The sequence below is a fragment of the Podarcis vaucheri genome (assembly GCF_965113315.1).
Source record: "Podarcis vaucheri genome assembly, chromosome: 11".
NCBI classification, from domain to species: Eukaryota; Metazoa; Chordata; class Lepidosauria; order Squamata; family Lacertidae; genus Podarcis; species Podarcis vaucheri.
Genome location: NC_138749.1, coordinates 29,786,573 through 29,811,546, shown reverse-complemented (window position 1 = coordinate 29,811,546; position 24,974 = coordinate 29,786,573). Strand labels below are relative to the sequence as shown.

Genomic DNA, 24,974 nt, shown 5'->3' with positions numbered 1-24,974 from the left:
TGTAGCAGAATACCTAGAATGATATTAAGTATGTGTAGACTTAATATAAACATAGTTTTGTTCTGTTTACCAAGGTTATTATTTAGCCAGAAGTTGAATTTCCTGAAGAAACTGTCTCTGCAGTGTTGAGCAAGAAACAGTGTTGCTAGTTGCATAATGTTCTGAAGCCACTTTCCAATGTAGGAAAAAGAGTGCAGCTCTGTTATCTGTTGTCATGTTTACAAGCTTTTTAAAGTTTTTTTTTTAAAAATAATAATATCGGTATTACAAAAAAAGATGCATTTGTGAGTTGTAAGCCTTAAAAAACTAACGGAACCATTATCAAATGCCAATGAATAAAAACTAAACATTTATTCAAAATTTAAGTTGTACCGAGTGCAGTGGGACTTGCTTTATATAAACATAGTATTCTAGGCAATAAATTTAATGTTCGGGTTTAGCAGTGCAGTGCAGGAAATGACCACAGGGGAGTAGCAACGACACAACTAAAATGTAGCATGTAAATTAAGGCATATTCTGAGATTAAGGAAAAGTAATGTGTTTGTGTTCCATTGCTAGCCTTTTCAGTTTTAGAAAGAGAAACATTGGGATGATCAACAAGTTGGATAATTTTGTTTGATTAATCTGTGCAGATTAATGTTTAATTAGCTAAATTGGAATAAGATGACATAATACCAGAACCTCCATATAGGTGTCTCTTTGAGATGGTGAATGAACTATAAAGTAATCTACATTTAAATTAGTGCTCATTGCTAGAGGAAAAGCCCATAGATATCTTTTTCCTTCCCAATTATGGTAATGTAATAGAACCAAAATAGGTTTAAAAAGTAAACAGATGTGTGACTTTAATGTATATCCCCAACAGTTAAATTTTGTCCTCAGCAATATCAGTTAAACCTTGCAACCCTAAAATAGCTTGAATTTATTCAGTTTTGCCATTATAAAAATAGATATCTTAAATAGTAAATTTATGAACAAATGATGCATATACAACTTCATCAAGTATCACAGCAGTAGTGTGTCACGTCTTTTCATCCCGGGGTATTTTAACCATGGTGAGAGAAACGCTGGTGTTATCTTTGGTTTTGGACATCATGAAGTAAAGGAACGGATCGAGGCAACTGTTCAGGCTGCTTAGACATAGAGCAATAAGGTAAAAGAAATACAAATTGTCTGTAGAATTGCGATGGTAATTCACATGATGAACGATCAGTATGACATTGCTGGGTGTGTAGCAGACAGCGAAAATGCTGAGGATGAGAAGACTGATTTTGATGTACCACAGCCACTTCCGATCATAAGATTTGAGTGTTCGGATAATTGAAACATAACAAAAAATAACAATACAAAACGGAATCACAAATCCAAATACTGCCAGCGAGATGAAGTAATAGTATTGGAAGGATGATGGAGTTTCGCAGGTATTGCTGACATCATGGCAGGTAAAGATATTCAGTTGATCCAGATTATAGCTTTGCTTCGCTATGATCAGAGGCAGCATGTATAAGAAAACAACTGTCCATACTGCTCCACATGCCACTGTTGCTAAGGGCTGCTTGGGCAGACTCCTGTAAGTAAATGGATAAACAATGGCCACATAACGGCTGATACTGATGCAGGTGAGGAGGAGTGTGGAACAATACATATTGCCGTAGAAGATGGCAGTCATGATTCGACACATTGGTTCTCCAAATATCCAGTTGTTGCCTCTGAGGTGATAGGAAATTTTGAACGGCAGCATGATACAGAAGAGAAAATCCGAAATGGCTAAGTTAGTGTAGAATATAGCAATCCGGGCCGACCTGATTCTGAAAAACAGTGTCCATAGTACAAAGGCATTTGCGGGCACTCCTATTAAAACAACAGCTATGTATAGTGCTGGAATCAGCTTTACACTCAGAGGGCTGGTAAGGTACTCCAACGTGGTGTTGCGTACTTTCAGTACTGAAACGTGGGACCTCTTCACAGAACAGTTGTTTTCTTGGTTGTGATTGGTCCTTGTTGCGCCTTCCATGGCAGAATGAGGTATCTTTTCATAAGCACCTTGTGGAGCCCCATGGAAAGTCCTGATGGGGAATGTCATGTTACCTTGACATTCCAGGCTGCTGTTGTTACATTCTCTGTCTAAAAGTTAAAAAGAAAAATGGGCAGTTGCAGTAATTTATACTCAAATTGTGTGTGTGGAATGAACAATGTTTCCCTGAATATGATATACTGTATTTTTCGCTCTCTAAGACGCACCAGACCACAAGAAGCACCTAGTTTTTGGAGGAGGAAAACAAGAGAAAAAAATATTCTGAATCTCAGAAGCCAGAACAGCAAGAGGGATTGCTGTGCAGTGAAAGCAGCAATCCCTTTTGCTGTTCTGGCTTCTGTGATAGCTGTGCAGCCTGCATTCGCTCCATAAGACGCACACACATTTCCCCTTAAAAAGTGAGTCTTGTAGAGCAAAAAATACGGTATACAATGGGTTGTTGTGGGGATTAAATGAAGGGGGGAACCATTTGCATCATCTTAAGCTCCCTGGAGAAAAAGGTGGTATATAAATGCAAGACATGATACAAATATGTTGCTAATTTTAGGGGGGGGGAGGGCTCTCAGAAATCAGCTGGGGAATCAAAAACTTTTTCTTTGCCATCTAAGGATTGGTATCACACACACACACACACAAACTTCACCTGCAAAATTAACTTTCATGGTCTGCTTCTTACTTTAACTTCTGTGCTTGGGGGTGAGCTCTGTATCCCACAGTTAAATTACTATCCCAGAGGTAAGTTATTCCCCCTTGTAAATAAAATTTGGGATTGCAACCTTAAACTGCCTGAGTGCCAATTAATGTGAGGCCGGCAAGTTTCACTATCTTTCCTGCAGTAACTGTGAAACCACGTCACATCTTTCTTTGTATTAGGTGAGTAGGAACCTTTGTGTTAGGTGAGAAGAACTTTGCCTGTCAAGGCTGGAAAAGCCCAACACTGCAGTGTATGTTTAAAGTTGGGGAAATTACAATAAAGCAGGTCTTTAAAGACTTAGACAACACAGGAAATACTGCAGGGCTGTTTTCTGGATTCTCATAACCGAGTAAACAAATGATTCTAGTTCCCAATAAAACATTTACTGTGCAAGCAGCCTTCATTTATCATCCTGTCAATAGAGAAATTATTCAGATATGAAGGCAGGACTACGAAGAGACTTGAAACAGACAAAATAAAGTAGTAATCAAGTATTTTGTTTGTTCTTAATCCCCGTTATGTTATGTTAAACTTGTTTTCCACTGTATATATACAGAACTTCATTGTTTATAGAAGTTATGTTAATACTCAGACAACTTTGGGATGATGTTATTTTTATTAGCAATGTGTTTTAGGAATGCTATTAGATTTAGTATTTTGTAAAGTCCTCAAAAGGGGTAGGGGTTTGTTTGTGTATTTGAAAATGCATTAATATATTTTCAAAGAACATATAATGAAAAGTTAAGTTTCCACAATGGATTGCCATTGCCTATGTATAATAGGGAATATTACCAAAGGCAGTGACACATTACAACCAAGTACTACTAATGAAAATTAAGCATTAAATATGTTGTTTTCTCCCATCAAGATACTTGAGCATTAAATACTTCTTTTTACCCATGAAGATACCATCACTGAAATAGAAATCTGCCTCATTTGAGATTGTAATACTCCATTAAAAGATAGATACAGATATGGCTTTGACTTGGTCAATTTCTGTCAAAAGAACTAAGACACAACACAAATGCGAACTTCTTACCTTTCTGGGATAAGCAGGAGGATATGAAGAGCAGTCCACTTATTAATAAGAGTATAGATGTCATTGTAGCAGTAATCAAAACTCAGTTTTTAAAAATATGCATTTTAGCTTCTCCGTTGCTGCTTAATCCTCCTTATAGGGAAAGAAATGCTTAGAGCGTCAGATCTGTGAACTGAACTCATCCTGTATGTACTAGCAATTTTGAGGAAACTTGCTTTGGAGAAGGGTGTGACACACCAGAATGTGGAAACAGGCGAAGCTGCTTAAGCTTTGAGCTGACACAGAGATTAGTTTCATTTAACAAGAGTGAAGTTAACTCTTGAACTACCATAAGTAGAGAGAAGAATGAGGTGTTCAGTCTCTAGGACTTCCAAAACAATTATTTAAGAGGAGGAAAACTTGGTGTTAACTTGCTGGCCTAATCTGGGCTTGAATTTGCATTTTAGCAACCCAGTGGGCCTGGGAATAAAGCATAACCAGTGATAAAAGACCACAGACTCAAGACTTTAGCTGAAACAAATAATTTGGTTTATTGATAAACTATGGCCTGCTTTACATTTCAGATTAAGCCATCATCATAATAATTAAAATCACCATGAGTACTACCAGTTCAGTTGTGCATAAGCCTCTGAAGACCCAACTAGACTTGATGGTGACAGACCTGTATGTCAGTTGTTTTTACCAAATTCCTGAAGCCGAATTTTGGTGAAATGAACTTTGTTTTATATAAATGCAAAAAGTTATCTAGCTTTAAAAAATGTGTTAACCTCATTTTCCAAATGCAATAGGAATCTAATTGTATTTTAAACCCTAAGCTGAAATTTTGTGTGTGGTGTGTGTGTGTGTTAAAGTTCATAGTGGTATAGTTGGATGATGTGGCTTTTTACTTGTTTGCACGCACACATCCTTCATATTGCAAAGATCTTGAGATTGCAACCCAGCTTTCTTTCATGGGCACTGAGTCATCTTCCTGTGCAAGTCTAATACATTCAATGTTTTTCTCTGGGAATAAACTTTAAACCCACATCTCTGTTAATGAACATTATTAACATACCAAACAACCCAGAATTTGTGAGGTTTCCAGTCTAGCAATAGAATTAGAAAATGTGAAGCTGTTTCCCAGTTTCAAGAACCAAGTATTTAACACTGCAAACTCCCCTATACCACCTGATATTATCCTGACTACAATGCATCACAAGCAAAGAGCACACATACTGTGCTGCTGTCTCTGCAGAGTAAATGGGATAATGATGTTCAAAATAAGATATATTAAGTGTGTGTACACCCAGGAAAACAAAACAAAACATTTCATTTTTCATGACATTTCATCGCATCTGGTATCAGAGCTTTCAGAACTCGCAAACTCATACCTTGTCGCAATATTTCAGAAAGGTTGAGTAAACATGGTTTTTCATTGGACAAATTACCGGTAAGATCCAAGAAACTGTATTAATTTTAGTGCCCTTTTCTCCTTTTTCCAGGAATCTCATGATGATTCTTCAGTCCTTTGGTTGGATGAAATACAGAAAGGAATTGATGATGCCAACACGAACATAGAAGATGCATCAAAATGTAAGCACCCACCTGAATCCATTCTGTGAACTGTTAATCATTATTTTGCCATAGCAGTAAAAGGCTCACTCTCTATTTCAACAAGGCCATTTAAATTCCATTTCACACGACCAATTTACCTTGGGAATTCATACTTGCATGATTGTGTGCAATGGCTTTCAGGGATAGAACTTCATTAGTATAGAGATGCAACTGATAGTGGGAGATGTAAGCTTACCAAAAAAATTCACAACTTCCCTTGAATAATCTTGTGAATTTCAACTAAGTGACCAAGATATTGACTCATTTCCTACCTTGGTGATATAGCATTATAAATCTCACTATCTCATCTATGGATAGGCCTTTGTACAGTGGTAGAGTATCTGCTGTGCATGCAGAAGTTCCCAGGTTCAAACCTTGGCATTGCCAAGTAGTCTAGGAGAGACTCCTGTCTGAAATCCTAAAGAGCTGCTGTCAGTCATTGTAAACAACAATGGGACAGATGGACCAATGGTCTGACTCATTATAAGGCAATTTCCTATTTTTTCTACCTCTGTCATAACTTTGCTCCTAGACCCTCAATTTCCCATCCATTAAATCACATATGATTGTTGTGAAGGTGAATGCAGTAAACCTTATAAAGTACTTGACAAGTTAAAAGAGCCAACTAGAATAAAGCCATGTTGACTTGTGGATGGTAGAGGTTGTTAAAGCTTAGTACTTCAGTATGTTGAACGCTACTTTTGTTGTCAAAAGTACTTGCTGTTCCCTTCCTGAAAAGGTAGACATGAACTTTGAAACCAAGTATTGACACCTGTTTACCTGGAACTTTGTCCCCCTCCACAAGTCAAATATACACCTAGCAAGTCACAGTCTGAAATATACAATCTATATGGACCCAAGTCTGTTTACTTTGACTCTCAACTATTTTATGTAAAGAAAATGACATCATTTAACTTAAGTTTGCTTTTGCTTGAATTGTTTGCTGATTGTCCAAGGATGAAACTCCCCCTCCCTCAAAAAAGACCAAAGATTTAGTAAACACTAAAAATAACAAGCTGTTGAATTTTGGATATTGTTGCTGATTTACTAGATTCATTGGTTTGCCTTCTCTGCTTTGTGGTGTGTGATATGATCCTTTTAGCGACTGTACCATTTCAGCCTGAAAGTGGTTATTATATGTTTGCTACCCAAATTAGGAATAAACCTGCATTCCTTTGCTTAGAAAACCAGCAGCTATCGGAAAAAGTTAGCCTAAAGTAGAACCCTCCTCCCTGGCTAGCTAGACTTACATATTAGAACCCTCCCCCCATTTTAATGCCAGAGGAGAAAGAGTAATTATGCCATTTTCCACCTGAGTGATAAAGTTATTTGTAAAGCAGACAAGTATTGGAGAGAAGATGTGACCCAAAATGAGCTGCAAACTTGTTTGGGTTTTTCTTCATTTTAAACATTGGTACATCACTTCATCCCACACTCAAGGTGGCTAATACAATCTAAAACCCACATAAAATTCATTAAAAACTACTCCTTATTTCCTTGTTTACAATATGAATGAATCCCTGTGATGGGGTGTGCTCCCGTTGCTCGGTCCCTGCTCCTGCCAACCAAGCAGTTCGAAAGCACACAGTGCAAGTAGATAAATAGGTACCACTCCGGCGGGAAGGTAAACGGTGTTTCCGTGCACTGCTCTGGTTTGCCAGAAGCGGCTTAGTCATGCTGGCCACATGACCCAGAAGTTGTATGCCGGCTCCCTCGGCCAGTAAAGCGAGATGAGCACCGCAACCACAGAGTCATCCGCAACTGGACCTAACAGTCAGGGGTCCCTTTACCTTTTACATCGCTTCATCCCATACTCAAGGCGGCTAATACAATCTAAAACCCACATAAAATTCATTAAAAACTACTCCTTATTTCCTTGTTTACAATATGAATGTTTTCATGCCGTTTATGTGCTCTGAACCTTATAAGCAAGTTTTATAGGGTTAATATCTTTACTAAAATTTGCTAAACCTATTTGACCAGAGGGGAAGAATGTAACAAAAGAAAAGTGAAAGCATTGTGGGAAGCAGTGTTCAATTCTTTCTTTCTTTCTTTCTTTCTTTCTTTCTTTCTTTCTTTCTTTCTTTCTTTCTTTCTTTTGTTGTTTTATTTTAAAATTTATATCCCACCCTTCCTCCCAACTAAACCCAGGGCAGCAAATGCACAAAAAATAAAACACTTAAAACATCTGAAAATAATACCAATGCAGATGCAGACTTGGAAAGATCACTACTTAAAAGGGCTTTCCTTCTCTGAGCTCAAGATGGCATATGTGGGTCTTTATTTCTCCAGCTGAGTGAGGATTTGTTCCCATGTCTTCCCAGTCCTAGTCTGGAACTCTAGCTGCTATGCCACATTTGCTTAAAACTTGCCGTGCCCAGCCTTGAGCAGTTCTGCATCTGCACTGGAACTAAATTCTTCTGTGAATTAAGAGACTCTGAAGTTCAAGCTTAACTGTTAAAGGCAGTATGGAAGAGGGGCAGTTGGGGGGGATTAAAAGAATAAAAAGCATACATATGATACTTTCAGAAGTGTTATTCATTTATAAGAACATTAAATATATATCTTAAGGTTTGTATGATGTTGTGTCCCTGCTCTGATCACATTCCAGGCTGGTTATGGGAAAAAGCACTCTGGATGTTTTCAGATACTTAGTTATTTGTAACATATTCCGAGGCTTAGACCTGACACCAAGCACAGCTTCTGGGGGATAAGTCTCCAAACTCAGTGAAGCCTCTGAACCCAAAGGAAGTTTACCACTGATATCTATATCTGTTTCTATATCTATACGCTGATGGAGTTCAAATAAGCCACTTCTCGGAACATGGTAGCTTAACTCTGCTTAGTTTCTTGAAGGCTTTCCTCCCCCGGTGGCAGTGTAACACACAAGCCCATCTCCCACTTAACAAAAAAAATCATTCCTAATTACTCTCTCAAAAATTAAGCAATACATGACTAGCATAGCCAACTGCATTCTTTGGATTTCCCAGCCACTCTGAAATATGTCAAAATCAGATCTCTTTTAAGGACATTTCATTGTAGCACGCAGCTTCCTCTCTCAGCATTCGTATTGCATTAAATTTCAGCAATGTTTCATTAACTCTTGAATGGCTGTGCAAATGTTTAAGAAAGTCAGAGTCATCAATATCTCCCACATTCAGATTATTGTTGGATTGTTCAGATTATTTTCCCCACGATAATCTGATGTAAAGCATATGTCCTGTGCATGAGATGAATCCCCAATCCATGAGTTCCCTTTGTCAGTTACCATGAACTGGACTAGAAAACGGTGGTTTCACCCTGTGCCACAAACCTGCTTAAGGGCCCATAATGTATGGATTGCTGGAAATGCATAATTGATAACCTTTCACTTTATTCTGTCCTTTAGTGGCCATTGGGACAACAATGATAAACCAGTGTTTAGAAAATGGTGATTCTGCACAGATAGTCACCATCCTGCAGCCTCCTAACTTCAATTTAAGAGCTGTCCCAGAGTGTGCAGAAACATACAACAACAGTCTGTTGGAAGCCAAGAGTCTAAAAACCAAAGGTAATACCCTAACCCGTCACATCCAGCACAACAAATTGGACCTAGTTAAATATGAAGTTTTTATAAATGTTTTGCATGTTTCACAAGCTGTTTGTCTACTCCTGTTGTTAAAAGCATTGCTATTCTTAACATATGCCAGTTAAGAACCATTTTAGATGTGTCTTGTTCTTGCTTGCCCTTGAAAGAAATGTTTTGATTAGCAATACTTGAAATACTTTGACAAAGGTCTTCTTAGATGTTTAGTTGGGGGAATGTCGATTGCTAATTAAACACAGAAGGAGCCGAGCTTGAAGCAGTTGTGCTTTCACAATTCTGATGTCTGTTGCAAACGAGAGCAGTCCTCCACAGAACTTCCTGCTGCCTCAGAAGTTGCTGCTGAGTTTCTTCTGACAAGCTGCCTCTGGAGAAAGCTTGGCATTCCAGAATTCCTGCATTTTGTAGTTCTATAACTGTGTGTTCCTGCCCAGATTCAACCGTATAGCATTGCTTATGACTGTGGCTTTGTGCATGTGCACCATATGAAGACTATAAAAACATGATGACCCTCCACAACAGAGGCATAGATCTGATTGCTTAAAAGCATAGGAACTATATTATTGGATCAAACCAATGACTCACTCACTGCAGCATCCTGTTTCTCTCAATGACTAGCTAGTTTGCTTCCTGTGACAAACATCTGGTACAAGGCTCCTGCCACTAATTAACTTCTGTTTTCTACCAGCCTTTACTTCCAATCTGTTTCTCTCAAAGTGTGCATGAGGTGTGACATCCAATAAAGATGTAAGCAGCAGCCGTGAGACAAAAGTTTCATTTTGTTTTGCACCAGGGTAGAGAGACCTGCCTCTTCTTTCCTCATTATTCAAATCACATAGTGTTGGCTACTTCATGCCTATTCCCTTCTGGTACTGAATGATTAAAGCTTATTAAAAAAAGAATCCTGCATATTGCAGTGTTATTATCCCTCTCCCCACCCCCAACCACAAAGAAAATTTTTTGTGGGCCTCTGATGGTACTATGGGTAAATATGGTCCTGCTAGCTACCTCTTCTAATGATGCACCTCACAAGATTCTGGACAGTTCTCTGTTTAAAGCAGACTTAGGAGGTTGTGAATCAAAGCTTCAGAAATCTTGGAGTGGCTCTGTTGCCTCTGTTAAGTCTACTACTTCCCTAGTGAATGTATAGTCTCAAACATTTGTCGCTGCAGCATTGCTGAAGCTGAGCTGGTATGGGTCTGTTCAGTAATCTGGGTGGGAAGCTACTCAACATGATATATTGTTGTTTGTAGTAGTAGTAGTAGTAGTAGTAGTAGTAGTAGTAGTAGAAACCTTAATTTGTCACCTGCCTTTCACCCTAAAGTCCCAGGACAGGTTCAACACTTTAAAATACAGTTTAAAACAGTTCAAAAACTTAAAATTTAAAAAATGTAATAACAAAAAGTAGGGTTGGTCCTGAAGAAATACATCTCCATTATCAAAGGCCAGGCTAAAGAGGTGAATCTTTGGCATTCACCAAAAACTGTATACAGTAATGAAGTTGCCAGATGTATCTCTGCGTAGGGGAGTTGCTGCCATAAAGAATGACCTCTCCTAGGCCACCTGCACCCAGGCCGGATCTTAGCACCTGAGAGGGTCTGTAGTGAAGGAGGTGGTCTTTCAGGTATTTGGGGCATGAGTCGTTTTGGGTTCTATGCCCTAAGTGGCTTTGGAACCTTTGTGGATGCAATGTAGATTTATGGTAGCTGCAGAGGCAGAAGTTCTAAAACCCCCGGAGTAGAGTGAAGGTTACATGAAGGTTGAATCCTTGTCTCAGCACCATGTCCTTTTTCTCCTTGCAACCACAAGTCTGTATTGGCGCTGAAGGATTAGAAATGGGAGGGTGGAAGCACATTTATGTTATTTTGGCAATGTCTAAACAATAAAATTATTGCCTTTAAATTCTTTCAGATCCTGATGAAGGCCCATGGATCAAATTCTTAATGCAAGGTGTCTATGATTATTACTATAATGTGGAAACTGGAAAGGGAACTTGTGTACCACCTGAAGGAATTGTACCCAAAACATCTTGGCTGACTGGTGAAGAGATTCAGGTAGAACAAAATAATTGCTGTGATTCGTTTCTGTGTTAGTTTTGGATTTTTTTGAGGAGAGTGTAAAATGAAGCTGCTTTGAGCATGGCTTTAACTATCAATAGGCAGCGTTCACATAAAATGATGATGAATGATGAGGAAGATGCTGCTGGGCATCAAGAATATAGTTAAGATGGCAATGGAGCAAGGCATGAAACTCAGTGGCAAAGAAGACAGCCTTTCATTTTAAATGGAAAGGTTGCAGTGCTATTTCTCAGACCTGAACCACTCTGGAATATCTGTTTCTTTATATTTAGCCTTAATTATGCATGTTAAGAGTTGCAAATATTTTTCAAGGTAGTAATGTCTTCTGCATATTTAGCATTCCACGTTTAATTTTCTTAAACATTTATTTTAAAACCTATTACAGATGGGGAGTTCAAAGATGCACTATAAATTCATTTTGTCGTGGTTCAGATCACAAAACCGATGCATCAAATATTTCCAAGGCTCATCGTTTAGGGCTTATCTCTTCTTCGCCTGCCCCCAACAGCCCAAATTTAGCAAGACCACCCACCTGTAAATTGCATGATGTCAGAATGATGTCAGGTGGTTGACACCTGTCAAAGTCATTTGAAAACAGCTGATTGGTTACAGAAAGCTTCTTTGAAGTCTCTACAGGGGGAAAGATTCATCTAAAAATGAAGCATTCTTTTTTCTGCAGAGGAAGCAGTTTATATTCTTAGTGCTTCCTCTGGTGCTTTGAATGAAAATTGCTTCCTTTTGAAAGAAAAGATATAAAAGACGCCGTGTTTGAAAATGAGCACTTTTCTCTTTCCTTAGAAAGCTGTTTGTTCTTAAAGTGCTCAGATATGAGCCACTTCTTGCAGCAGCCCATGGCAGCATCAGGAAGTTCCGGAAGCATAATTGATTTCAGTAGAATGCTGATGCCAGTGGATTGTCTGGGCTTCAGCTTTGCAAGACTCTCTTTCAGCACAAACAAACAAGCTGAATCCTTGCTGCTTGCAGAAAATTCTGCACTGCACTTTAAAGCCCCAACAACCAGCTGTTAGGCAGGGCTTCAAAGCACCTTGCAAAAGCTTTTTAAGGGGCATCAATCAACTGACCCCCTTTTTGCCCTAGCTATGACTTTATCTACCACACACCTGATGTCACATATGGGCTTTTTTTCTGCAAAATATATTATTATGGTATGTTTCATTATGCCCCGAAAGGATTACTATCTTCTGAACTAAGCAAAGATTTCCCTGAGAACCATAGACTCTGGTCTCAGCTAGGCATTTTTTTTTAATGTTATCCCGGCCAAATGTTCTGAACTACAAAGAAGAAAATTATGAAAGAGACATTTTGCAGGGAGTTGCACAGTGAATTGCTAATCAATCTGGCAGCATTTTAAAGATAAGAACATCCTAGTATAATAACCCTTGTGGAATTCACTTGATGGATGCAGTTTTTATGAAGACCTTGTACCAGTTCACAGTGTAGCAACATGAATTATAGAACAAATATTAAAACTAAATGGGAGGAAAACAGTATAAGGGGCTCAAATGGAAATTGGAATGCAGTTAGCTGCACAAACTTTTTGGCTTTTGCTTGGCTACTTAAGTTATGCCTGATATCCAGCATCATATTTTTCTTTCCTTAGAATATTGTTGCCCAAATTACATCTGATTACAACAGAGAACAGCTGTGGTTTGCAAATGAGGACTTGATCATTCAGCTACAAGCTAAAGCAAGGGGATTCCTTGTCAGGAAAAAATATAAAGAAAGAAAAGCGTATCTCCAAAAGCAGGAGCCATCAGTGATAAAGTTACAGGTATGATCATCCAGTGAAGCTCCATGGCTGCTTCTGGCTGTTAACTGAACAACCCAATAGTGAGATTAGACAAATGTTGCACTAGTATAGCCTAGGATGATAATATAGTTCTCTGTTTATGGCTGGCTAGCTGCTGGCTGTAGTGCCCCTATCTCAGTCAGCCTAACAGTCATCTGCCTGGACCCAGATAGACCTCTGTGTTCCAACGTGACATTTTTTATCCTGCGTCTTGTGCAACAGATTAATAATGGTTACAGATGATATATAGTGCTGTCTTTTGCAAACATTTTCAACAGACCACTTTCAAATGATGGGATTGAAAACCACAAGTAAAATTAGTTATGTCATAGCCGCAGTTTGCATAAACAGATCACTGTTTGTTGAAAAAGGCAATTTCCACTCATCTCTTCTATGTTTTCATTTCAAAACCTTGAAGTTACAGTAGAATAGTTTCTGTCTATTCTGAATTTGAGCATGAGCCACAGAACAGGAAGCCTTAAACGAGGGCTGAGATGTGTATTGAGAAGTTTGTTGACTAATCCAAGAGGAATGAGCTAAAGAAAATGGTGGTTTCTCATTCTTTTCTTCTAGAAAATGCTCCAGAGGGTAAGATAAAATAATATCTAGAATTGTTCTTAGTCCTAATAATCTGTTCCTTTGTTATTGTTTTTAATCCAAATAAATAGGCATCCTGGAAAGGTTATAAGCAAAGGAAAACCTACTCTGAAAGACTTCAAATGTTGCAAAGAAATGTTGCTTCTGTTATCAAGGTAAGTATTCCTATATTAATTGATATTGTTATAATTGGGTTGTTATTGGGTAAAATTGGAAAACTAATAAAAATTATTCCCAAAAAAATGTATTCCTCTATTTGGAGACCACCAGTGCTAACTTCATATACTATGTGTCTTGATTGTTATTATCTTCCTGGTTTAGACACAATGATTCTTCTCTGAAAGGGGCTGCTATTGTGGACCAGTAGCTATTTTATGGTGTTTGGTCATTGACCTGATTCCCACATAAGGATAAGCTAAACCATGGCTTAGCATGAACAAATACATGTGTGGATTCCTAGAGCAAAAATTGAGCACTCCTTCCCCAGTCCTGTTACACAGCACAAAACTATAGTTAATACTTACATAATAATTACATCCAGATCGAGGTTTGTGGTTTGTCCTGCTCCAGATAAACAATCAGGAGTTGTCAAGGTTTGTTCTTGATTGATCACTTATGATTTGTCTGGGGGAGACAAACCACAAACCTGGGTTTTGACAGAAAGTCAAACCACATCTTAGCCCCAGGCAGAACCAGGGGAGCTGCATTATCAGTATAATGTTCGTACACATTTGCTCGTTCACACTAAGCCATAGTTCAGATTAGTGTTATATGCAAACTATGTCTGTTTCTGAAAGCTGGTGCTCAGCATGTGCACCTTAATCATGCACGTGAACCTTGAGTAGCTCGGTGAAATGGCAAAGGTTAGGTGTAACAGAAAAATCCATGATTTATGGTGTCTGCAGACCTAGTTCTTGAGAGCTAAGTAATAGCAGTTATCTGATTGCTTCTTGTTGTAGAGATATTTAAGAATGTGCATAATTGTATAGTCAAGAAGAACCCTGAAATTATCACTTGAAAGAGGCAGTGCCTGTCCATATCACTCTGGGATTGTAGGCTGATGAACTGAAACAGAGGAATTTGCTCCATCTTAATATGGAGAACTTTCAGTGGATAAGTGTTATGTTTAGTTTTTTAACTTCAGGTGTGATATGTACTGTATGTGCTCCAATCTGTATGCATTATACAAAAGACCAGAATGCCATCGTGTAGTTTGTGAATAAATTGTTTTTAAACATAGAAGTTTTCAAAAACAGAATTTTAAAAAAGTTGTTCATTGTTTTATTGCAACTGCAATTGATTTAAAAAAATGTTTTTAATGGTTACTGCTTTTTTAATGTTTTTCTTAAAATCAGTTTTATTATTGCTGTGTTTGCTGCCATGTGCTCCTTCAGGAGGAAGGGTGGAATATGAATTGAATAAATAAAAACTAAATAAATATTTTACCAATTGGTTCATTCTTCTTTGACTTTCAGATTCAATCGTGGGTCAAAATGTGGTTAGCAAGAAGAACATACAGGAAACGGATGCAGTATTTCAAAGATCATGTAAGGTTCCCCACCTTCCCTCCTATTCTGTACTGGGTAGATCTTCTGGGTCCTGCTGCCTTCAATTTGACTGGACAAAAACAAATTTATAATAGATCAGACATTTGCCCCCTACCATGGGATGGCATGGCTTCGGTGCCAGAGGAAAAGAGATAAAAAGCATGCTTGAGTTTGCATTATATACAAGTAGATAATTATTACAGCCTGACTGTTTCCTGTGTGATGATGTCCATAAATGCATAATCTATGTCTCTTTCAGAATGAAGAAATTGTGAAAATCCAAGCTTTCCTTAAAGCAAACAAAGCTAGGGAAGACTACAGGACACTGAGTAAGTGCTGGGTAATATTTTTTGGCCATAAATTAAGTGCGCAGATAAATGCCTAACAAACACCAGCACACATGTTGCAACTGGTTTGAGGAATTTTGATTAGAATGAGCTTAAATTATGATTTGTTTACTTAACTTGCAGCTGGTTCTGAAAATCCTCCTTTGAATGTCCTTCGCAAATTTGCTTATCTCATGGATCAGAGTGATTTCGACTTCCAAGAAGAGCTAGAAGTAACAAGGTTAAGAGAGGAGGTGGTCACAAATATCCGATCTAGTCAACAGCTGGAGAAAGATCTGAACCTGATGGATATCAAGATAGGATTGCTGGTTAAAAACAGAATAACTCTGCAGGTTGGTTAAACGGGTGACAGTGGTTGCGAGATCCCAGCCAAGGGGTCTTTTGGAGAGTCCTATCCCATTTCCTTACTTTGGTAGCTCAGCTGCTTGATAACTGAAAGAGTACCAAAATAAATTTATCTAAGATCTTTGTGTTTTCTTAAATGAATAATTGCAGCTTTCCTATACACACACACACTTGTTGGGAGGCAATGTTCACACAACATTAGTCACAGTCCATATCTACCCTGTCATTTCTGATGAAATATTGCATTTCCCCTTGAACCAGCTTCAATCTGAACTGAGAAAAAGAATGACCCTAGATGCATTTTAAGCCAGTAAGGTTTACATGGCCTAAAGTTTTTATCTTCTAAATCAAGCCAAACTTTTTAATCTAGTTCCTTAAAGTACCTTCCATTACAATTACAATATCCTAAGGGATTATTGCCCCTAGTCAAGCAGTGTTGTCTCCTGCTACATGGAACTAATAAGTGGTTGAATCTGTTGACAACTGTCTAGCTGGGCTGCATCCATTGACCCTCTGCCTGTTGCTTAGATGTCATTTTTTGACATTCAGAAATATGGTATGCACCTTTTTTCTTGCTGACTTAATATTTAGCCTTCTTATATCTGTTTTATTTGGTTGTAACAGACTGCAGTTGCCCACGTTCTACTTCTCATGTTGGTATTCTTTCTAGGTTACTTACAGAACTGCAGCTTTACTTCGCCTTAACAATTGAGTTCTGCATTTGTTTGTTTTTCCAGGATGTTGTATCGCACAGCAAGAAGCTGAACAAAAAAAGCAAAAATCAGGCAGAAGAGATGGTGTCTGGAGATAAGCAGGGCATCAAAGGCTTGAGCAAAGAAAGGCGGAAAAAGCTGGAGGCCTATCAACACTTGTTTTACCTTCTACAGGTGAGCTGTGTGGTGGTTGAGGATTCATGTTAAGTAGTTTCATAATACATGTCTGCTTGAATAATTAATTCCCACTTTCCTCATGGGGGGCGGGGAGAACCTTTGGTAAATACCGTTCTGACTTCAAGCATATACACGTAGGTCCCACTATCTACCCACTCATTGTGCAAAAATTCATTTATCCAAACCTTTCTATGCACACCACAGATTCTGATATCCATACACCCAGAGTTTGCCCTCTTCCTTACTTTCTTGCTTGTTTGTGCTTTGATGGTCAGCAGCAGCCATTTTAGGGCAGAGACCATGCAGAGGTGAGGCGAAGGGAGGCGAGATCAGACAAATCAGAAAGCAGGAGAGCTTGAACAAATTTCCTGCGTTCCTGTTCCCTTGCAACATATGTTGTTGCAATGTAGATTATTCAGAAACTGTTGGTTATTGGCTCTTCAGTAGAAACACAAAAGTAGGGTGGCAAATAGGATTCCTAAATGAGTTTATCCATACAGTTATATTGCTTAGCTTTAATAAAGTGTTTCACTTTATACAGAGGCCTGCGTCAACAACCTTAGCTTATCTCTTCCTTCCTGCTGTCCTGAAGGTTATTCACTCATTCACTTCGCAGCCATTGTTGAAACCGCAATGAGAAACTTTATTTATAGTCATGCTATCTTTTAAAAAGGCTGCCAGATGGCTGGCCTGTGTAGATAACCAGAGGGTTTGAGCTGTGCCATAGTTTTCAAGAGTAATAAACTTAATACTAGGAAGTGGTGTAGTACTTACCATTTTCTACCATGGTGCTTTCAGTCATTGGCAAGCTTGGATTAGTGTTGATACAAATGAAAGTGCACTGAGGACTCAGTGCTAATAAAGCAGGCAGTGGAAAACTTCACCATTTTGATTAATATGTTTTTTCAGTCATTCTAATATTTCTTCCATAGACTAATCCAACTTACCTGGCAAAGCTGATCTTCCAGATGCCCCAGAATAAATCCACCAAGTTTATGGATACAGTTATCTTTACTTTGTACAACTATGCTTCTAATCAGCGAGAAGAATACTTGCTTCTGAAGTTGTTTAAAACTGCTCTAGAAGAAGAAATAAAGTGCGTATATTAAAGGACACAGTGGCCCTACATTTTATCTCCATTTTTGAATCATAAGACATCTATGTCTTGCCTGTTTAAACTGTTAAATTCCCTTCTGTTGTCTCTTGTGCATATAGTGGGTTTTTCATCGCAGGCAGATTTGCCAAACATAGGGTGTTTGCATCATATTAACTGAAGCAGAATTTAAGGGATCAAACCATAAATCATATCAGTAATGGTTTATATGCAAGCCATATTCTGTACTTCTGTATCACAACCATCCTTCATTTTACATTGAACAGAATTGTTTGTTGCCAAATTCTGTGAGCATGTTTGTTCTTGAACAGTTATTAGTGAATGGACAAAATGGAATGAGCCATTGTGCTTCACTGTGCCCATTCAAAAATCACAGACATAGGTTTTGAATCTTAAAGTGTAATGTAAGTGCTGGTTATTTTTACTGCAGTTCCAAAGTCGACCAGATTCAAGACATCGTCACGGGAAATCCTACAGTCATCAAAATGGTTGTTAGCTTTAATCGAGGCGCTCGAGGGCAGAATACTCTACGTCAGTTGTTGGCACCAGTGGTGAAGGACATCATGGATGATAAATCTCTAGTCATCAACACAAGTCCCGTGGAGGTCTACAAGGCATGGGTGAACCAATTAGAAATGCAAACTGGAGAGGCCAGGTAAGTGTGCAACATGAACAAACTGTATTTATTTATGAAAAACATCCAATGCTTTTTAACCATAGAACTCCTTTAGGACAATGAAATGATTAATCAGTAGACATTAAAATGAATATGAAGTGTTAAAACAAATTGTATGATCTTCAAATGAAAGCTGTAAGTAAAGTTGTATAAGTAACTCAAATACTTATTCAATAGCAATCATGTAACATATTGATTTACTGTTTCCCAGTCTTAGCTATTTGTGCTGTGTTAATGTTGCTCTAGGGGATTTTTTTCACTTTGGAGCCTAATTCAGAAATTACCTTGATCACATGGAATATACTTCCCTGTTCTCCCTATGTGTGAGAGACAGAGAGGGGGGGGAACATGAGTGGGGCTAATAATAATAATAATAATAATAATAATAAATTTATTGTTTCTACCCCGCCCATCTGGCTGGGCTTCCCCAGCCACTCTGGGTGGTTTTCAACAGAACATAAAAAATAGAATAAAACATCAAACATTAAAAACTTCCCTAAACAGGGCTGCCTTCAGATGCCTTCTAAATGTCAGGTAGTTGTTTATTTTCTTTACGGGAGGGCGCTCCACAGGGCAGGCGCCACTACCAAGAAGGCCCTAATAATATGATTTCCTTCCCACCTTGAATTATTTGTTACAGGGGGGGGGGTTATAATTCACTGCTTGACCAAAGTTCTCAACTGAGCAAGTAATTAAAACTATTTGAACAAATTCAATAATTAGACATATAAAATTATTTTATTGTAACTTTTTCGGGGGGTGTACTATTCAAAACACGATTCTCTTGCTGTGTATAGCATCTCCTCTCTGTTTCCCCAGCAAATTACCTTATGATGTAACAACAGAACAAGCATTGGCGCATCCGGAAGTAGTAAATCGACTGGAGTCCTCAATTCAGAGCCTCAGAGCAGTAACTGATAACGTCCTTGCTTCCATATTCTCCTCTCTGAACTTAATGCCGTAAGTGAAAAGCCATAAGCAAGTTGTTTTTAAAAGCCATCTCTCATTTTTGCAAAATACTAGTTTAAATATATGCTTTGATTCATAAGGACACTTCACCAGCAGAGGGGAGTATTCTCTCTCCGTCATCAAACTGGCATACTTTATATCTAATAAGCACTCATGATGTAAATTTTCTTTTGTGTCACCTTGTTTAGTTGGTTCTAAAGCAAAATGTATTGTTTTGTTTTGTTTTTTTGTTAACTTGAATTAGTTATTTTTCATCCTAAGTATCTTTCCATTATTTTCCTTTTTCATCTGTTTCTTTGCATGTAGTTATGGAATGAGATATATAGCCAAAGTTCTGAAGAACTCGCTCCATGAGAAATTTCCAGAGGCCACAGAAGATGAGCTATTGAAGGTAGATTTGTGAGGGTGGTTTGTCAGCATCTTTGTGCTTTCTGATTATGCCAACAGGCAAATTTCTTTCCACTTGGGGAAGCAGCATAACTCAGAGGGGTAGGGAAAAGGAGTCTAAAAGATTCTCATCATTGCTGTTGGACTTTACTGCTTATATAGACTCTTTCTCAGAGATGGTTCTACACAAGCTGTTGAATCTCTAAGGCTGCAAGGTTTTCTATTTTAATTAAGTTGTCACTTCCTAGCTTTTCACATTTTTGCTTTTGTGCATCCATCTCCCATATCTCCAAGGAGGCACATCTCTGCCCTGCTCAATATCAAATGGCTCCAGAGTAGCAGGTTGTATGGGATCATTAACAGCTGTTTTCATACCTAGTGGTAGTGTGTGGAAAGCAGCAGTGGCATTGATAAGCAATTGTTTTAACTGTTTTTATATATGTATCTGTTTTTGTATCTGTTTTCATTATGCTAAATAGTTTCAGGATGCCTCTTGGGAAGCAATTCATAATTACGGTATTTTTGCTCTATAAGACTCACTTTTTCCCTCCTAAAAAGTAAGGGGAAATGTGTGTGCATCTTATGGAGTGAATGCAGGCTGCACAGCTATCTCAGAAACCAGAACAGCAAGAGAGATTGCTGCTTTCACTTCGCAGCGATCCCTCTTGCTGTTCTGGCTTCTGAGATTCAGAATATTTTTTTTCTTGTTTTCCTCCTCCAAAAACTAGGTGCATCTTGTGGTCTGGTGCGTCTTATAGAGCGAAAAATACGGTAATTAATTATTGTTATTCTAGGACACTAATGCTTAATTCTATAAGCTGCTGCCATTGCATAGCAGCTTTTAGATCTGGATTATTCATAAGTGCTTTGGGGTGAGCCTATTTCCCCTAAAATAATACTTACAAAAAAAGAAGAAAAAACTTCAGTTGTGACTTCAGTTATCATAACATTAGGACAAATAAATTTTCCTGTGACCTTAGAGTAAAGGTAATACATAGTAATAATTTTCCACTGTACTTGTTCTGAAGAAGTTTGTAGAACATGTTGGAATGTGGCATTTATCCAAGCTGAAGCTTTTGACTGGCATACAATACTCTTAGGAGACCTGGCAGAAAGTGTACTTCCATAAACTGGGCATAGCTGCTCTTCTTTAGGTGTAGTCACAAAGATTGAATGATCCAAGGATGGTTAAACCTGCCTTAACTCAAAAATAATTGCATTAGGGTAAAGATGGCCCGTATTGATCTTTTTAATGCAGTGAATATAATTTTTTAAAGTATTAATTAAGACCTATTTTCTAAAACTTCAAGACAACAGTGGCCTCAATCCAATCCAGAAACGTCTCCACAATTATAGTAGGAATATCCTTGTCACATCCAACAAATGGCTAGAAGTATTGACTTGACTCATAATTCAGTTTGGAGGGGAGTGAAGTAGACAGGAACACCTCGTTCCCTTTCCTCAAAGTAGGTGATGAGCTGCTTCACAGCCAAGCATCTTGCTTAGTGTGCTGGTGCAGAAAAGCTTGAAGCTTGCACCCCCAGAGTGCTGAAATCTACATTGTGCAGCAGCCATTTCTGTGACTGATAGGAAGATCTAGACTGTTAAGGGGAGGTCTAAATAGATCCCCTTTTCAGGATTTGGGGGAGAGATTGCACTAGTTGAAGGTAGGTGAAACTGTTTCCATAAATTGCAGTAAGCAAAACATCCATTATCTTGGGTATACTTACCCCCCCAAAAGGCTTTTGTTATAGTACTTCATCATAGTGTATCATATTTTCCCCCATAATCATATCAGAAATTGAACTTTGCCTCTTAGGATGACAGCCCTTACTTGCCAGCTTGCAGTGGGGTGAAGACCATAGCTCAGTAGTAGATCAGTTACCTAGCATACAGAAGGGAACAGGCTCAATGCTTGGTGTCTCCTGGTAGGGCAGACAATTCCTGTAACTTTTTATATGCTGAATTACTATAACTTTTTATACCTCAAATGTTCCAGTTTACTTTTGCCCCACTTTTGTTATGCTATTGCCCATTTGGACAGCAGGGACGCGGGTGGCGCTGTGGGTTAAACCACAGAGCCTAGGACTTGTGATCAGAAGGTCGGTGGTTTGAATCCCCGTGACGGGGTGAGCTCCCGTTGCTCGGTCCCTGCTCCTGCCAACCTAGCAGTTTGAAAGCACAAAGTGCAAGTAGATAAATAGGTACCACTCCGGCAGGAAGATAAACAGCGTTTCCATGCACTGCTCTGGTTTGCAAGAAGCGGCTTAGTCATGCTGGCCACATGACCCAGAAGCTGTATGCCAGCTCCCTCGGCCAATAAAGCGAGATGAGTGCCGCAACCCCAGAGTTGGTCACGACTGGACCTAATGGTCAGGGGTCCCTTTACCTTTAATGTAACACTGGGGAAGCGTCTCGGATCAAACTAAAGCAGAATAAAATCCACCTCTCATGCGTGCAGTATTATTGTGTCATATACATGTTGTAAAATACAACCACAGTGAAAGGAACAGTCTGGAGAGTCCCTCAAACAATGTTACAAAGTGTAGGATAAAACAAACATCATTTGCAACAATGAACCAGAAGAAGAACAAAGTTAATTGTACAGATTGTTCACTATACCATTACATTTTCTGGATGAATGGAAGGAGCTGGGGAGAGTTTAGCATTCCTCAATATCACTAAAGAAGTCCCTCCAGAATGACTGATGAAGGATATGAAAGGAAACCAAGTTACTCCAACCTCTTAACCTGTGTTGGCTTGATCTTTCAAAACCCTGGTATTATGAGTTAACCTTTCAGGAAGGGCAATCTGCCAGATCCAATTGTACGAGGAAGCAAGAGAAAAGTACGATGAAGTTTTCCAACTACTAACCATTGTCATTCTAGCAGTGGCTAAGAGAGAGGCTAAAAGGTCTTTGAGCAACAGTCTGTAAACCAGCCTGTGTGCAGAGTATTATTATTATTATTATTATTATTATTATTATTATTATTATTATTATTTAGTCATATTTTTGCCACAGCAACTCAAAGCAACTTGCAGTTCTTAAAGCAAAAAACCAGACATTTTCCCTAACCCCTCATCCACCCAAACCTTTGACTTGTGTTCATAACAAATAAAAAGTTTTTTTAAGAAATTTTGCTTTAAGAAATAAACATATTAAGGACTGTATAAACATGTTAAGGAGAAGTCTTATCTGAAAACACTTTCCTCCCATAGATCATTGGAAATCTCCTGTACTATCGATTTATGAATCCAGCCATTGTTGCACCTGATGGTTTTGACATCATAGACATGACAGCTGGAGGCCAGATCCATTCTGATCAGAGGAGAAATTTGGGTTGTGTGGCCAAAGTCCTTCAACATGCTGCCTCAAACAACCTATTTGAAGGGGAAAATGCACATCTCTCATCGATGAACAGTTACCTCTCTCAGACATATGAGAAATTCAGGTCTGTGCAAAGTAGGGGTGTGAACAGTAAACTTTGTTATGAGATTTACCTCTTTTAGATGTCAGTAGCCAGTTGTTTTAGGCTTCTCATAGACTTTGGTATTCTGTAGATAACCGAAATACTTTTCTTTCTTTTTTTAAATGATATTTATTGAAAGTTTTATAGAATTACAAAAAAGAAGAAAACAGAAAAAGAAAAAGAAAAAACAAAGAAAAAACAAACCACATCAAACAATACAAATTCAAAAAACAAAAATACACCACAAACACTCAAAAACAAATCCATCATTCTCAAATCCTCAACTGTCATTACCTTCTTTCTTTGACCTCCTCCTCCTCCCTTTTTTTGTATCCTAGTTGTTAATTGCCGCAGCAAATCCTTTCCATATTTCATAATATTCTGTCATTACATTACCTTAATCTATTTTAATTTTATCTTACTATAAAAAACCTTAAATCTTAAAACTTAAATCTTATTTTTACAACTTCTCATAACCATAATATTCTTACATAATTCTTTAAACATTTTTTCTAAAGCCAGGTAATTTCGTTCCAACATTTTTCTAACATTCATCAATTTTATAAAACAATCCTAGTAGTAAAAAAAAGAAATAATCCAATCTTCATCCAGCGTCCCTTCCTCCTGGTCCCGGGTTTTGTCAGTCCTTATTATCCCATCGATCTAGCGCATTAACCTGGTAACCTTGTATCTGAGGCCTTTAAGTCTCTTCCATGTCCCTTCCGCGACTCTTCTTCATATTTATAACTGTATTTTCCTTTGTCTCCTGCTCCTTTCACTCGTGGGAACTCCAGTTTAACAATGCTTTTAACCCTTCTCAACAAATCAGCCCCTTTTCCATAGTCCACACTAAACTCCATGTGGTATTTAAGAACATATTTCAAAAACCCTCCAAAATTAAGGTTGTTATTTCAGTGCATGTGGCAATCTTGCTTGAAACCTTAAGTCAGGCTTCCTCAAATTCGGCCCGCCAGATGTTTTTGGCCTACAACTCCCATGATCCCTAGCTAGCAGGACTCAGTGGTCAGGGATGATGGGAATTGTAGTCTCAGAACTGACTTTGAGGAAGCCTGCCTTAAGTAGTGAGGGGTTTTGTTTAAATTTAAAACAAATTCTGTGTTTTGGCAGTATGGCCTCAAGGTGGTTTTAGTATTGTTCAGGGGTAGGCAGAATGTACTGATTTATCTGTGGGTGACTTGAAGTAGATCAGCAAGGGTTTCTGGCTGCCAATTGTTTAACAATGACAACAACAATTTTTCATGCCCTAAATTCTCCTGTTAAAATGAATGAAGCTTGGGACCAGGGGCAAGAGTAGATTTGTGTGTGGAAAGACTTAGCTCCAATCTTGTTTAGTGAAATTACAATTTCCTTTCCTCCTTAGGAATTTTTTTCAAGCAGCATGTGGCGTTCCTGAACCTGAAGAAAAATTCAATATTGATGAATACTCTGATATGGTGACACTAAGCAAGCCAGTTATATACATTTCTATTGAAGAAATTATCAACACACATTCAGTAAGTGTGTGCCAAGGAGAATTAGAAAGCACTGAAATAGTACCTATTAAATTTGGGTTGTGGAGTTTTTGGAATATGGGAATAAAATTTGCAAAATGAGATAATCTGAGTATAGTTTTGCAAACAGATTGGTAACAGGCACATGTAAGTGGAAGTAAACACCTCCTAAAGCTTATGGGGTTTGCATAAATATGCGCTAGCGTTGGTGAAGTTTTATTAATATTACTACTTATTAAATTTGTAGCTTTTAATCTGCTAGCTGTTTTTAGGAGTACTGAATAGCCCA

At 38.3% G+C, this 24,974-nt stretch overlaps 2 protein-coding genes across 5 annotated transcripts in view; one reads left to right on the top strand and one right to left on the bottom strand.

The window, feature by feature from the left end:
• The window catches only part of IQGAP2 (IQ motif containing GTPase activating protein 2), a 120,229-nt gene that overhangs the window by 86,249 nt on the left and 9,006 nt on the right, over positions 1–24,974 (top strand). For all 4 annotated transcript variants that reach the window (XM_082191868.1, XM_082191869.1, XM_082191871.1 and 1 more), the window contains 15 exons: positions 5,250–5,340; positions 8,750–8,911; positions 10,856–10,998; positions 12,644–12,814; positions 13,501–13,584; positions 14,905–14,976; positions 15,236–15,305; positions 15,447–15,655; positions 16,406–16,555; positions 17,491–17,654; positions 18,103–18,327; positions 19,168–19,308; positions 19,624–19,708; positions 22,924–23,156; positions 24,556–24,688. In XM_082191868.1, coding sequence (XP_082047994.1) covers positions 5,250–5,340; positions 8,750–8,911; positions 10,856–10,998; positions 12,644–12,814; positions 13,501–13,584; positions 14,905–14,976; positions 15,236–15,305; positions 15,447–15,655; positions 16,406–16,555; positions 17,491–17,654; positions 18,103–18,327; positions 19,168–19,308; positions 19,624–19,708; positions 22,924–23,156; positions 24,556–24,688 — 2,133 coding nt within the window. The remainder of the gene's footprint in view (positions 1–5,249; positions 5,341–8,749; positions 8,912–10,855; positions 10,999–12,643; positions 12,815–13,500; positions 13,585–14,904; positions 14,977–15,235; positions 15,306–15,446; positions 15,656–16,405; positions 16,556–17,490; positions 17,655–18,102; positions 18,328–19,167; positions 19,309–19,623; positions 19,709–22,923; positions 23,157–24,555; positions 24,689–24,974) is intronic.
• F2RL2 (coagulation factor II thrombin receptor like 2) lies at positions 319–5,242 on the bottom strand. The gene is made up of 2 exons (XM_082192012.1): positions 3,769–5,242; positions 319–2,124 (listed from the first exon to the last, which is right to left on the bottom strand). Exons 1-2 carry the CDS (start codon positions 3,830–3,832, stop codon positions 1,022–1,024), a joined length of 1,167 nt encoding a protein of 388 aa, XP_082048138.1. The 5' UTR covers positions 3,833–5,242; the 3' UTR covers positions 319–1,021.